Source organism: Suricata suricatta, chromosome 5 (assembly GCF_006229205.1).
Source record: "Suricata suricatta isolate VVHF042 chromosome 5, meerkat_22Aug2017_6uvM2_HiC, whole genome shotgun sequence".
Classification (NCBI taxonomy): domain Eukaryota; kingdom Metazoa; phylum Chordata; class Mammalia; order Carnivora; family Herpestidae; genus Suricata; species Suricata suricatta.
In genome coordinates, this window is record NC_043704.1 from 140,879,479 (window position 1) to 140,893,051 (window position 13,573).

General features: G+C 41.1%; 2 protein-coding genes across 3 annotated transcripts in view; one reads left to right on the forward strand and one right to left on the reverse strand.

Annotated features, from left to right (window-relative positions):
• CMC1 (C-X9-C motif containing 1) overlaps positions 1-5,053 on the forward strand; it is a 73,899-nt gene extending 68,846 nt beyond the window's left edge. The window contains exons 3-4 of the mRNA XM_029940373.1: positions 1,594-1,684; positions 4,797-5,053. Of these exons, the coding sequence (XP_029796233.1) occupies positions 1,594-1,684; positions 4,797-4,917 (212 nt within the window). The 3' untranslated portion in view covers positions 4,918-5,053. The remainder of the gene's footprint in view (positions 1-1,593; positions 1,685-4,796) is intronic.
• Positions 5,054-7,267: 2,214 nt separating this feature from the next.
• AZI2 (5-azacytidine induced 2) overlaps positions 7,268-13,573 on the reverse strand; it is a 35,320-nt gene continuing 29,014 nt past the window's right edge. For both annotated transcript variants that reach the window (XM_029940375.1, XM_029940374.1), the window contains exons 7-8: positions 11,403-11,521; positions 7,268-9,311 (exon numbers count right to left, since the gene is read on the reverse strand). In XM_029940375.1, coding sequence (XP_029796235.1) covers positions 8,902-9,311; positions 11,403-11,521 — 529 coding nt within the window. In that variant the 3' untranslated portion in view covers positions 7,268-8,901. The remainder of the gene's footprint in view (positions 9,312-11,402; positions 11,522-13,573) is intronic.

Consider the following 13,573-nt stretch of genomic DNA (forward strand, 5'->3'; position numbering starts at 1 on the left):
TCTTTAGTCAGAGAGCACGAAGGAAATTCCTTTGGTCTGATTTGGCTCATGAGCCCGGCTCCTGCGCAGAGAGGAACAAGACTATTTGTAGTTGAGGTGGGCGCCTGGGTGGCTCAGTCGGTTAAGCGTCCGGCTTCGGCTCAGGTCATGATCTCATGGTTCGTGGGTTTGAGCCCCGCATCAGGCTCTGTGCTGACAGCTCAGAGCCTGGAGCCTGCTTCAGATTCTGTGTCTCCCTCTCTCTCTGACCCTCCCCTGCTCGCACTGTCTCTCGTCTCTCAAAAATAAATAAAAAACATTTTAAAAATATTTAAAAAAAACTATTTGTAGCTGAAGGAAGGAAGATGCCCAACTGGGCCCGGGAGTCAGGGGGCCACTGGTGGGGTCGCTGAGGCCAGAGAACCAGCTGATCCCGCGTCCTTGATGTGGCGTGTACTGCATGTCGCCCCCGGTTCCATGTGGTCACACGCACGAGACCGTGTGAAGTAGTCATTTCCGGCTCTCTGGTCATTGTCCCCGTTCTGCCACGTGGCCCTCAGCGCCGCTGTGACGCTTCACGTAGATGCGGACGCCTGTGCTCCAGGGCTCCTGCCCAGCACAGCCCTCATCAGGTTTATACAGCTCGTAAGTCTCAGTTGTTTCCAGTTTGCTTGAGGCTGGAAAATGTTTTGTTGCCTGTTATGTGTCTCCACGGAGACCCCCGGACGACCTCTTGCTTTAAGATAACTACAAATTCTGTTGTTCAGTAACTGGAAGGCTAATGCACAGCCCAAGAAAAGAGGGAAATCTTGGTAACTTTGTGTTAAAGGAGTGATAAAAGACACTCAGAAAACATTGTTTTACCTCCGGCTTCTTCGTGAGAATGATCTCGTAGTTCAGTCCGCCCCGGTTGGCCACTTGCAGCGGATCGGAGATGGCGGAGCTGAGACTAGAGAGCCGGTGGCCGGGAGGAAGGACCCGACAGGAGAGTGACTGCGGCCTCGCGCGCTGTCCTGGAGGAAGAGTAGGCCCGAGTCTGACCAGCAGCCACTGGACCAGGGCCCCGGGCCGCCCCGGGCTGGCGGGCGGCGAAGGAGACGGGTGCCCGGGGCCAGCGCCGTCCAAGAGGCAGACCCCTGGAATGGAGATGTGACAGGAAGCTACTTGACGTTTCAGGGGCGTCTGCGGGTTGCCTTGGGAACGGAGTGGGAGCTCTGGTGGCAGAAGTTAAGGCGCCGCGGCCGGGCCGTGTACAGGGTGCCCTGATGCCAGCGGGAGACGCGCCCAACTAGACGCCGGATGCCCGGCCTGGAAACAACTCCCCTTTGACTCTCCTTCCCTACTCGTTCCTTTTAAAGAGACCCCTTTCCTCTCTCAGAAACCTTCCTTCTCTACGTCCCTTCTCTCTCCACGAAGCGTCTCAGAGACCACCCCCGCCCGCTGTCAGAGTCCCTTCTTTCTGCAGAGCTAACAGCGCTGGCCCTGGCTCGCGCGTCCCTCGCGGAGGGCGTGCACAGGCTAGATGAGAGCCGTTCAGTGGATGGGTATTTTAGAGCCTTAAACATTATTCTGATGTAACCGTAAGTTGTTTTCTTCTTTCCACATTTTTTTCAGATTTTACCAAATGTTGCAAGGCCTCTGGAGTCCTGATGGTAGTAAAATGCCGGAAAGAAAATTCTGCATTGAAAGAATGTCTAACTGCTCAGTAAGTAATCACCACATTGTCTGCGCTTCTCTGTGTGTAATTCACGTGGTAGGTAAGAGTGTGTTGTTTAACTCGTTACGTGTACTAGATTCTTTACTTTGTCAGACTTTGACATTGCTAGCTGAGTCTGAGATTTCGGTTTGTTACAGACCAAGCCACAGATTTATGAGAGGTCTTGCCGAGTTGCGCGTCAGTGTTGTATCCGATTAAAAATACGAGATTGGCAAACAAAAACACAGGAGTTTTCACATGACTTAGCAAATTCCTTTTCATGAATACTTGATCTACAGAACAGATTCTAGATGGGTTTATATTTGTCTCCTCTAATGAAAATGTACCTGAATTAGAGGATTTGTCAGCCTGGTGACTTGGGGGATTAATATAATTCAATTCCTGGGAAAGTTGCAATACAGAGGTAAATTTTGATTTTTGAGGCTAATCAATTTAAAAATACTTAAATATCATATTCGCTGACATTTACTTAAATACTAAAGTAAAGCTTGGCAAGCTCTCTGAGAGCGAGCGCTTTCTGCTGTATCTCCCCACGTTCTACCCTCCCCGGAATTCTTCGGTATTGTTCATTGGCAGCTCTGCGGTCTCGGTTTGATCATCTCTTATTTCCATCTATAACTGCTGCTCTAGCCTGTGGAACATGCAGGCCAGCATGGTTTGATGCTTCCTTATTAGGGAATTAGATAATTTTTTTAATATTTACTTATTTTGAGATAAAGAAGGTGGGGAGGGGAGGGGCGCAGAGAATCCCAAGCAGGCTCTGCACCACTAGTGCAGATCCTAATGTGGGGCTCGAACTCACGAACTGTGAGATCATTGACCTGATGGGACTCTTAATGGACTGAGCCACCCAGGGGCCCGTTTTCAACGATAGTAAATAATGTACATATAAATTTAAAATGTGCAAACTTAGAAAAAAATTCTGTAGTTAGGAGACTTAAGAGGAGGAAACACACCCTTATTTATATGGGCCAGGACCTGCACTGAGCGTTTCATCACAGAGGATTAAGAGGGCCTTCTGTGACCTGTCTTCCCTTTCTGTCCCCTCGTGCTCCCAAGAGATGTGTAATGGATCGGTGAGCTGGTCAAACTTCCTTGTGACTGAATTTGTTAAATTCTTTTCTTATGTATTAAAGAGTGTTTACACCTCAGTTTCAGTCATAATAATTGTTCTTAGTTTGCACATTATCCGTCTCTCCCAGATGGGCCTCACTGGAGCGGAGGCGCAGGAGGCGGACCGCGGGGAGAGCAGTGGGGCTTCCCTCCTGGTCCAGCCGGAGCCTGGCCGGCGGCATGAACTTGCGGGGGCTCCTCGTGGACGATGGGAAGTGACTCCTCGTGCAGTGGCTGGGAGGGACTGTGTGTAAACTCACGACAGCAGTGCCTGGTGCGCCGTGGGTGGTCAAGGATGGTAGCTCTTTTTAAAAATAGTTTGTTAGCTTTTGTTATCTGAATATTAGTTATTTAAATATCCTTCCTTTTTTACTCCTTGGAAATAGGAAAAAATAAGAGGTTCTAGTCTGTTCTGGGGAGAGGTTGGAGGAGGCTGCTTCTCTTTAGAAGAGAGAAAAGCAGTGAAGGAAACAAAGAAGGTTATGACATCTGCTAAATGGAGTTAAGGATTTTACCTGACCTTAATTCTCCACACACCCTAAGTGTTTCTTCATCTTTGAGTAAGAAAGTGCTCTGCTTCCCTTACTGTTGACACTCCATGCAATGAAGGCCACCGCCCGCCCTCTCGTCGCTGCAGCGGGCGTCTTGAAACATAAACGGAGGTTGTTTCTGCCGGTGACGTCTTCCTTCATCCTTCGTCAGCTGCAGCCTGACTTCTGCCCCCTTCCACCGAGACGGCTTCTCCCACAGGCTCCAGTGGGTTCTTGGTGGCCGAGTCCAGTGAATAGCATTTCAGTCCTGGCTCTTCCCCTTGACCTCCCTCTCCGGAAGCCCCTTAAAATTCTCTTCTGCCTGGCTGCCCTTCCCCTCTTTCCGGCTCCTCCAACATCTCTTACTTCTTCTCGTGCTGAGGTCTGCAAGAGCTTGGTTTGGACCCACGAATTTGGTTACTTCCTTAGGTCATGACATTTCTCCGCTACTTTCTTCAGATCCAAAACCGAACTCCCCCTCCTTTTCCTTCTCCTGCATCATGTGTCTAGAGTTTAGAATTTTCCTGGTCTCCTAGCTCTAAATGGTCCTTTCCCATTTTTATTTCCTACCTCTCCCCTGTATCTATCTCGTCCGTTTCATCACAGCCGCTCCTCCTGTAGCGGAGGGCCTTCCTCATTCTTGGCTGGATTATTTTAGCAGTTTGCTTACTGGGCATCCTGCTTCTAACCTTGCTACCCTCTTCTGGCCTGTCAGGTGTTGTCAGTGACTAAGACACAAAACTGATCTTCGAGTTCTTCTGTTAGTAGTGGCCCACTGCCTTCAGGATAGACTTCAACTTCTTGGCGTCGCATAACATGACCTTCGTGATGCGGCCCTTTCCCAGTCTGGATTCATCCCAGGCCCTTTTTCTTGTGCGCACAATCAGCTTTAGGGGTGCAGTTCTTGATGTGTCAGTTTTCCCTCATCTGTGTGCCTTTTCCCAGTGGACCTTCCATGTGGATTTCTGTTTGTCCTTCAAAATGCAGCTCAGGTTTCTGCTCGACATCTCCCCTTTTCCCACGGCCTCCCCATATTTCCCGTGGCGCACTGGTCACACCTCTGGCACAGCGTTCATGGTCTGCTCCGGAGCACCGTGGCCTCCTGGTCTTCGGATTGCTCTGTCCTAGGACAGCACCGGTCAAAAATGAACCACTAGTGGGAGGGGGAGGGAGGGAGGGGGTGATGGTCATGGTGGGGGGCACTTGTGGGGAACAGCACTGGGTGTTATATGGAAACCAATTTGACAATAAACTATTAAAAAAATTTTTTTTAATGGACCACTAGGTCTTTTTTTCTCCCTCAAACTACTTTGATAGCCTAATGTCTACAACGTGTTTATGACCATTTCTTAGTAAAGATTATACCTGATGAAATGTCTGAATATTATTAAAGTAAGCTTCTTGTAAATGCTTGCCAAGTTTCATTTTAAAAGGATATATTCATTTCCTTATTTTAGTTATAATGACCCGGCCTTTTATGAAGAATGCAAAATGGAATACCTGAAGGAAAGGGAAGAATTCAGAAAAACTGGAATTCCTACCAAGAAAAGGCTACAGAAGCTTCCCACGAGCATGTAGGCAAATACGCAGAGATACTTGAAGGCTCTCGTATTCATGGAAATCATTATTACCAGAAACAGTGGACTCCAGTGTTTGCTTTACCCCAAATTATGGAAATACTAACTTGATCTGAAATAAAGGTTTTAAAAAATGTCACAGTTAAATTTATCAAAAGGGATGGGAGGAGTGAACAGTGAAATGAGATATGGTCTGCCTGGCCATTGTGGAGTCTTGGTAAGTTTTTCCACTACTGCATTTCTCTAAACAGTGATACTGATTTTCAGGGTTCTGTATAGACCTTAGATTCCTCTATTCCAGTGTACAGACTAATCACAGAGCACAAGTAACCACAGGAAAGCAGGAGCCGTCAGAGGTGTGAGTAGCGACTCGGGATAGCAGAGTCCTTCTGGTTCCATCACTAGCTATCCAACCATGGGAATCTTCTCATCGTGAAGGTTACTGTGAAGGTTATGTGGACAGTGCCATGGTTAGTAGTAGTAGTAGTAAAGGATTATTTGGACACACAGATGAAGCACTTATACATGAATTAATTTTACTTACATACTTTATGCAAAATTTTCTAAAATTGAACTATTATGTTCTTTGACCTGTTTGGCTATTGAAAATAGTTTAATGATTTCAGGAGCTAAGAAAACGGAGTGCAGTAATTTGGTCAAAGGTTGAACTTTTATATTAAAAGTTGCCCTCGGGGCACCTGTGTGGCTCAGTCGGTTAAGGTCCGGCTTCAGCTCGAGTCATGATCTCACAGTTCGTGGGTTCGAGCCCTGTGTCGGGCTCTGTGCTGACAGCTCAGAGCCTAGAACCTGCTTCAGATTCTGTGTCTCCCCTCTCCCTCCCCTGTTCACACTGTCTCTCAAAAATAAATTTTTAAAAATTAAAAAAAAAAAGTTGCTCTATTTTTCCTCCATGAACTGTTAACTCTTCACGATAGCCACTGCAACCAGTTTCCAAGTAAGTAAAATTTATATATATTTACATAGTTCTCATTAAAATCACAAATAGAAATTACTCCCTACTAGGACAAGATTTAACTTTGGCCCCAATCCCATGGAACGATCTGAGATTTTTTTTTTAAAGGACATAGGACCCTAAAGAACTGATGTTCAAATTCCATAAAGAACTATTTTACTCTTCTTTGAAACCCACAGAAACCACATTTTGCTAGGCCACAGATCAAAAGGAAGATTACTAGAACAGACCAAAGAAAAGCAAATTTAGAAACCTAGAGACCACATACTATAGGAGTAAACAAGCCTATAGACCTTTGTTGGTCTTTGGGTATTGGTACATTTCCTAGAGCACAGGACCTTAATTCTTGGTTTTAAATGATGTAAATGAAGAAAAGGCAAATAAATTACTTTAAGAAGCTAGTGAAATATATAATCTGTGGCTAATTTATAATCTGGAGGAGAATCAGAGAAACCACCTTCAATTTTATGTGGGAAATTCATTTATGTAGTTGTCGCCTGCCCCGTAGGTGCTGGACGGTAGGTTACGTCACTGTATTCATCCCTGTCAGGAACGAACCCATTGGTCACAGCTTTCCGAACACCCCTGCCCAGCGCCCACCGGTCCAGCTGCCGCTCTTGTTGTTTTGGCTGCTCTTTCCTACCGCTGGCTGGTATTAGTGTTAAGACTGCCCAGGTTTTCTTCCTTTAAAGATCCACCTTGACCCAAGTAGCTTTTTGGATTAGATCATTACTATTTTCCTACAATTCATCAGTCTTTGTTCTTGAAGTTTGAAATCTTCCTTATTTACTTGGTGTCCTAGTGCTCCACATAGGGATGTCCCTGCTCTGTGTAGGAATTAGGTTTCAATTTGGCAGAACCTCAGTTTCCTATTAGAGAAAATATAAATTTTATTTTTGCTAATAGATCAAGAGGAGGGAGTAAGTGTAAGTGTCTTTTTGTCGCTACCTGTGTTCTCTCCTATGTAAACTGGGTTTCATAAAAATCTAAAGATTAAAGAAATTTTCGAGGGAAGCCCTTTGGAGCAAGTTTCAAGTGGTATGAAAGAAGTCAACAAAATTTTCCATCTTAAGTAGGTAATAAACTACAGATGGGCCCTTTGAATCTTACATAGAATTTCTCTTTGAATCTTACATAGAATGGAGATGATCATCAGGTGCACATTTTGTAATTTATGGCTGGATAAATTTTTTGGTTCAAGTCTTTTATTTATTTAGCGCTTTAAATTAAAGAACATCAGCCTCTGATTTCCGGCATACCTGTCTGCCAGCTACCCTGTTAGATGAAGAACATCTTTTCCACTGGGAAGAAGTTGGTTTAACAAGATAAATGCCTGTAATGTGAATCAAATTAACAACTAATATATTTCATTCACTTATAATTTGAAACAAAAATAATTTATTTTAATTAAACAATTTCTTGGCATTATTCAAAACATTAAGCCATTATGTCATAGGACTTTTTACAAAGGAAAGTTTCCAACCTTGGTTTTAAAAAAGGCAAAGCAGTAAGCTACATTAGAGAGGAGATGCACAGCCTATGCAGCCACATGAGAAATAGTTCCTGCTGCTTTGTTATTACACAGTTACTTGCTTCCTTTAGCTAAAGCCTGGAGTCTCGTATTTGTTTTATGCATATTGGGTTTTGTTCTATTACTTGGCAGGAGATTGTGCTCCCTGGAGTCAGCTGTGCTCATTGGTCAGAATAAATTCCAGCATCTGACACCAATTCCATTAATCACAGACAAGCCCGAATACGTGAGTAAGATAATAGAAAGATAATAGAAAGACAAAAATACCTGTGACCGGTGAACCTTGTTTATGTATGTATGCTGTTCAGCTAATACAGAAGAGATCCGAGATATTCTTTGGAGTTCCAGATATTTGAAACTGTCTATCAAAAAGGGTAACGGCCTCCTACATGAGACACTTTATCTGAGGCCAAAGACGTATAAGCCAACTGATGTATTATATGACAGTGTTAGTGCCACCACTCTGAAAGAAGTTAGACAGCATTTCCATGTGAAGCCATCCTTGTCTATAAATGATAGACCACTTAGAAGTCTGGGGACATTTCATGATTGTAGTATATCAATACAGCACAAAATTTGGTTTATAGAATTAAATTCTTAGTTCGGTTAGTCAAAAATCACTCTTACATTTCAAAACAAAGTCTAACAATTTATTAAGTTGCTCTACATAACAAGCAGGTATATAGACCCTTCAAAGAAAATGACTTTACCCAGTTACACATTTAGCTCTTTACTGTGGACTGAAGGCACAGGTCAGACTGCAGCCTGCACGATGCTCCTGCTGCTCCTAAGTGGATAATGCGGGATTAATACAGTTCACACGCCACATAGTTTTCAACCATTTCCTCACTTTTTTCAGTTAGGATTTGAAGGGAGTTTGGGACAAAGTAGGTTTCAATGATCAAGTTATTTCAAGTCTTAAAATCGTTTTTTAATCAAAATGTTACTAAGTCTTAAACTTTGAAACACAATAGCATATGGAGTTAGAATGACCTATATTAATTCAACTATAATTTTCGTCTTTATGTAAGGTCACTAGAAACAGAACCTATTCACTTTGCTATTTCTTTTATGTATATTAAAGCAACTTACAATTTTTCTCAGATTATTAATGGCCTCTTATTTTTATGAATGGCTATTTAGGCATTTCACATGCTATATAAAACCATCTCCTAAAAACTTCTAATTCTTTACACAAGAGGCAGTTATTTACAATTACTATCAAAGGTAGAATCGTTTCTTTGAAACACCTTATTTATTACTTGGTAGCTTATATCTGATCCTTAGCGGGAACACGGAGGTGGAGGGAGCGCTCACCCTGGAAGCGGGACACCGGGCGAGGAGGGCAGTATGTGCAAACGTATGTGCTGAGGAACTCTGCAAAGCTTCACTCAAAATCTGCTTTCGGCTACATAAATTCTTGAGAGCTACTGAGGGAAGCAACAGTAACCTCATGACCAAATCACAAAATCTCTTCAGAATTAATTCTTATAAAGGCAGTTTTGATTATGTTGATCCAAGTAATGCAGTGGTGGCAGGTTGGATAAAGGCAAAGTTTTATTTTTAGTTTCCCCAAATGCTGTCTCACTTGATTTAGGAGGGCTTGGGAATACCCAAGAATTATCTTCCAGAGAATTTCTGCCATAAGAGTTGTGTTCGTGAAGGTTAGTGCCATCATGAAGAATGGATCGCTCATTATCTGTCCATGATTGGAGAACTGCTTTCTCTGATAAAACCTCCATATCTCCCGATAAAGGGGAAGATGTGTGGCAAAGAGTTTTGCCATTTGGTGAGAGGGGGGAACGTCTTTTGTATGTTGCGGTAAAAGTCGCCAAGTGCAGTTTTGTGCTGTCTTTCCCAAGGTCTTCCACGCACCCTACTGGGGCACAGGCTAAAAAGAAAGCACAGGGTAAATGTCAGTTGTCAAGGCATTTGTGATCATCATTTGGCAGAATCTAGAACTGGAAATAAAATGAATATTTCCAAGTTAATCACTAGGGCACTGTGGTTAGAAGACAGATGACAGATGGTCAGAGTTCTAATCCTGGATCACTTATTTACTGACATTGTGACTTTAGGTTCAGTCACTTTATTGCTTCCAAGTGTCACTTCTCTCGTCTGCAGAATGGACATAGGAATCTTGCCCTGCCTGTATCATAGAACCATTAGTACAGATGAAGAACTGTCATGTGACTAAACCTGCATACTGTTTTAAGGGCCCATGGAAACTAAGCTGTTTTTAAGTATTCCTTTGCTTATTCAAGTCTTTCTCACATAGGTGCTTCAAAATAAATTTTTTCTGCAATGATTATATTGTGACTTGGTGAGGCCCAAAGTAAGTTTTAATTTAACAATAGTTGTTTCTTATAAACACACATTTCTGCTGTTTAGTGCACATGTAACGGCTTAGAAAACAAACTGGGTGAAGTGATTATTTAGCTAGCCATAGCCTACATAATGGTAGTCTAAGCGTTTTGTCCCCTTCCAGTTCAACCTACTAGAGCAAAATGCTAAGAATTCGCACTGAATCTATAATTTTAGAAGAAATGGAACCACATTATAAAATAAGCTCATTGCCTTTTTTCTTGGGAAGAGGGACAGGAGTGGGGAAGACCTAGAAGTAACAACTTCTGGACAGGGGTGCTATGCAGGTCAGGGGAAAAAATGATCTAGTCTTTGCTCCTCACCGCAGAACTCCGCGCTTTGAGGAGCCATGGCCTTGAGCCCGCCAGGGCCGAGTGTGTGCTAGAGAACTTGCGGTTTGGCAGACCAAAAGCTTTAAGCTTTGCCAACTTAGAAGGGACACAGGAATGAGCCAATCCAAATGTGGAAGAGCATGTCTCCTCTTTTTTTATTCTTTGGAAACTGTCTGTTATATAAACAAAGACCTCACTGAGAACTCCCTGCAAAAGTATTCTGCGTTCCTTTTGAGAGAAGTTTTACCTCTCCCAACTGACACACAGTTGCCTCATAGGTACCGCTGGCCACTGGAAAACTTAAGGGCAAAATGAACCATAAATTAAGTTGGAGCCTGCCTGATTCATAAATAACGCTCTAGAAACTGAAAGGGATTTTTACTTTAGTTTTCATTTTTCCCTACTAGGAAACACTCCTGAGGAGATTTCTAAAATCTATTTCTCTTGTGCTCTCCCTAGGCACAATCCAAGGTGCATATAATTTTAAATTAGGGGTGGTGGTGATTTTTTTTTAATACAAAAAGTCACATCTCACTTCTTCAAAATAAATTTTCAGGCAAATTTATATTATACAACTTTTCAGAAATAAAACTGTTATGTAATAAAAGGAATGAATGCATGGAATTTTCTCTGCGGTGCAGCAAGAGCTTTGGTGAAGTAGCCACTACTACTAGGTTAGGCCCAAAACTCGGAACGTTCAGTCAGCCAAGCAGTTAATATGAAAAAGCAAATCGAGAATTTTTTTGTTTCCTTGAAGGGAAAGAGGGATAACACAGTTACCATTCTGAACAGTCTATCCTTTACGGGAAGAACGATTAAGTTTACCAAGTGAATACAACTCATAGGCATCAAGGTTATTTTTTTCAAAACTACTTTAAAGAGCTAGGTCTTTGATATATTCTCTAGCACTGGAATGAAAAATAGCTTTTGATGTCTTTTTTTTTTTTTTAATATAAGGACGAGTTGTGGTAAAAGGTCAACTAGAGCAAACTTAACACCTCAGCCTTATACACATAAGCAACACTTGGCTGAGAAAAAAAGCCACAAGGGGAAAAGAATACAGTACCGAAGAAAAAACACATCAGCAACACCTTTATGTGTGAAGTTGACCAGTATGAGAACGAAGCCCAAGCAGAGAATAGGTGGGCTGTGAAAATACTATATATACTTCGCCTTATCAAATCGGCTTATCAAATCATCTGATGAGATTTCGATAAGAAACGGTAGCCAGTTGCTCTTCAAGCTGTTTGGCTGGAATCAGTGGTTTCCAGCAAACATGAACTTGCCTTTCTTGACTGTAGTTGGGATTTTCAGTTTTCTTAGTAGTTCAGCTTGTACTTGAGTCACCAAATGTAAATTAGACATTTCTCTCTTCAGTTCCCAGTATGCATTTTGCATATTATCACTGAAATACAGGTTTAAAAAAAAGTTAATGCTTATTTTCTTTATGGACAGAAAGGAGTGATGTTAAAATAGAAATAAGTATATCTGCATTTCTGCTGCAATTAGTTTTGAGGTGATATAAACGAAACAAAACTTCCTCAAGTATTTGAAATATAATTAGGGCATTAGGACAAGTAAAAAGATCTTATTCAATAATAATACTACTGACCTAAAGAAGGGTATTTAACAAGAAGGAAGTATTATCACCAAGTTTCTTAGAGTTCTCAGAATTGAGGTTTTTATTCTAACCTATAATGTGCAGTGGTGTTACTATCATACTTCTAGAGTAAAGAAGGAGTATGTTCTTCATTTGCAAATCTGATTTAAAAAAAGTGATATTTATTCATGTATAGAGTTTTAATTTGTATTTATCTCTTGATTATTTGGTTTTGAAATTGTGAATTGAAATATGTATCCCCAAACCCATATTAAAATAAAATTTAGGTTTCATGCATTCCATTCTTTTATGTTTGACTGGGCTGTCTCATATTGTTGGTTCTAAACCAATGTGACATGACAGCACAAGACAGAAAGAGCCAGATGATTTCCTGGTAAGGGAAAAGAAGCTAGAGAGAGAGGATTTATATGAACCAGAAATTAAAAACTTCACAAATGCCTCTCATTTTCATAATTAAAAGTATTTTACCTCAATTATCTGAGCTGTTACAAATTAGCTATTTTAAACCTAATCTCTAAAAGGTTCATTCTTCCATTAAATATTATTTGGATATTCATAATTTTCTTTAGGTTTTTAATTGCCAACTAAATGAAATCTTCAATATATATTCTTTGCTATAAAAGAATGTAAAATATTAAGAACTGATTTCATAGTATTCAAATGACCATTACTGCCTCTTAAAGATATTGGTGTAAATTTAAGTAAATAAAATTACAAAACGATACTTAATGCCTAAATTTTATCTAGCTGTGAACAAAAACCAAGGGATAACATCTTGGTATCTAAATCTAATATCCTATTCTAATTACGAAGTAACAGATCTGCTCAAAAGCAATTATATGGAATGTAAGGTTACATACCTCTTTTGTCAAGATATTTCTATTCCAATCCAATCACAATTCTTTCAATAGAAGCAGAATAAACTTTATACTGCTTTTGGAAAAAATCTACATGTTTTAATCTGTTGTAAATGTCATTTGTCGAACGGCAGTCTATTATAAAAATCACAGGCTTTTTGCAGGTTTTAGATAAGTGTGAAATAATTACTTCACCAAAATCAGTTCACCGCTTTACTTCACCTGCAAACATCTGAGATGAGCGCTACAACGAATGTTTCACATGGGAACCTGTGTTAAGTGTGAAGCCTTGCTGGTTCCCTGTTGAAATTCTGGGCATTCCGTATGTTTCCCAAAGACTTAGGCTACAGAGCAGTGAGTGCAAGTGCTGTGCATGTGCCAATCCATGCAGACAGTCATGATGTGAATATACAGTTCAAAAGCAGAATTTAATTACTGTCATGAGATGGTAAGTCAGTACCTGACTTGGAGAAAAGAAAATACCTGAGACCGTGTTTAGGTCCTAGAATAACATACACATTTAATCATTCAAAACAGCTAAGCGTGTAAAATAAAAGGTAATTGTAACAGAAGTGTTAATGCAGTGCCTAGTACACATTTTCCAATTCAATGAAGACTGTTTATAAACTAGGTTAAACTAAAATCTAGGTCACCAAGTTTAACATACATCTAAATCTTTTGCCCTTAAAGTCATGTGAATTAAAAACAGATTTAAAAAAAGTCTAAGTATAAGCTCGCCCTCTTGTGGATAACAAAGCAATCACAGTCATTTTATAGTTTCATATTAAAGTGCTACAGTCTTCAAAGTGTTAAAAACTTTATTTTTAATTCTACATGTACAGAATATTTAAATCATTACTTAAGTGAGACTGGAAAAGGCAAATTGTCATCCACAAATCTTTAGCCGAGTTCCAACTAACTGTCATTTATCTAGATATTTTTGAGATCATATAGTCTGGCTTTAAGCACCCCCCCCCCC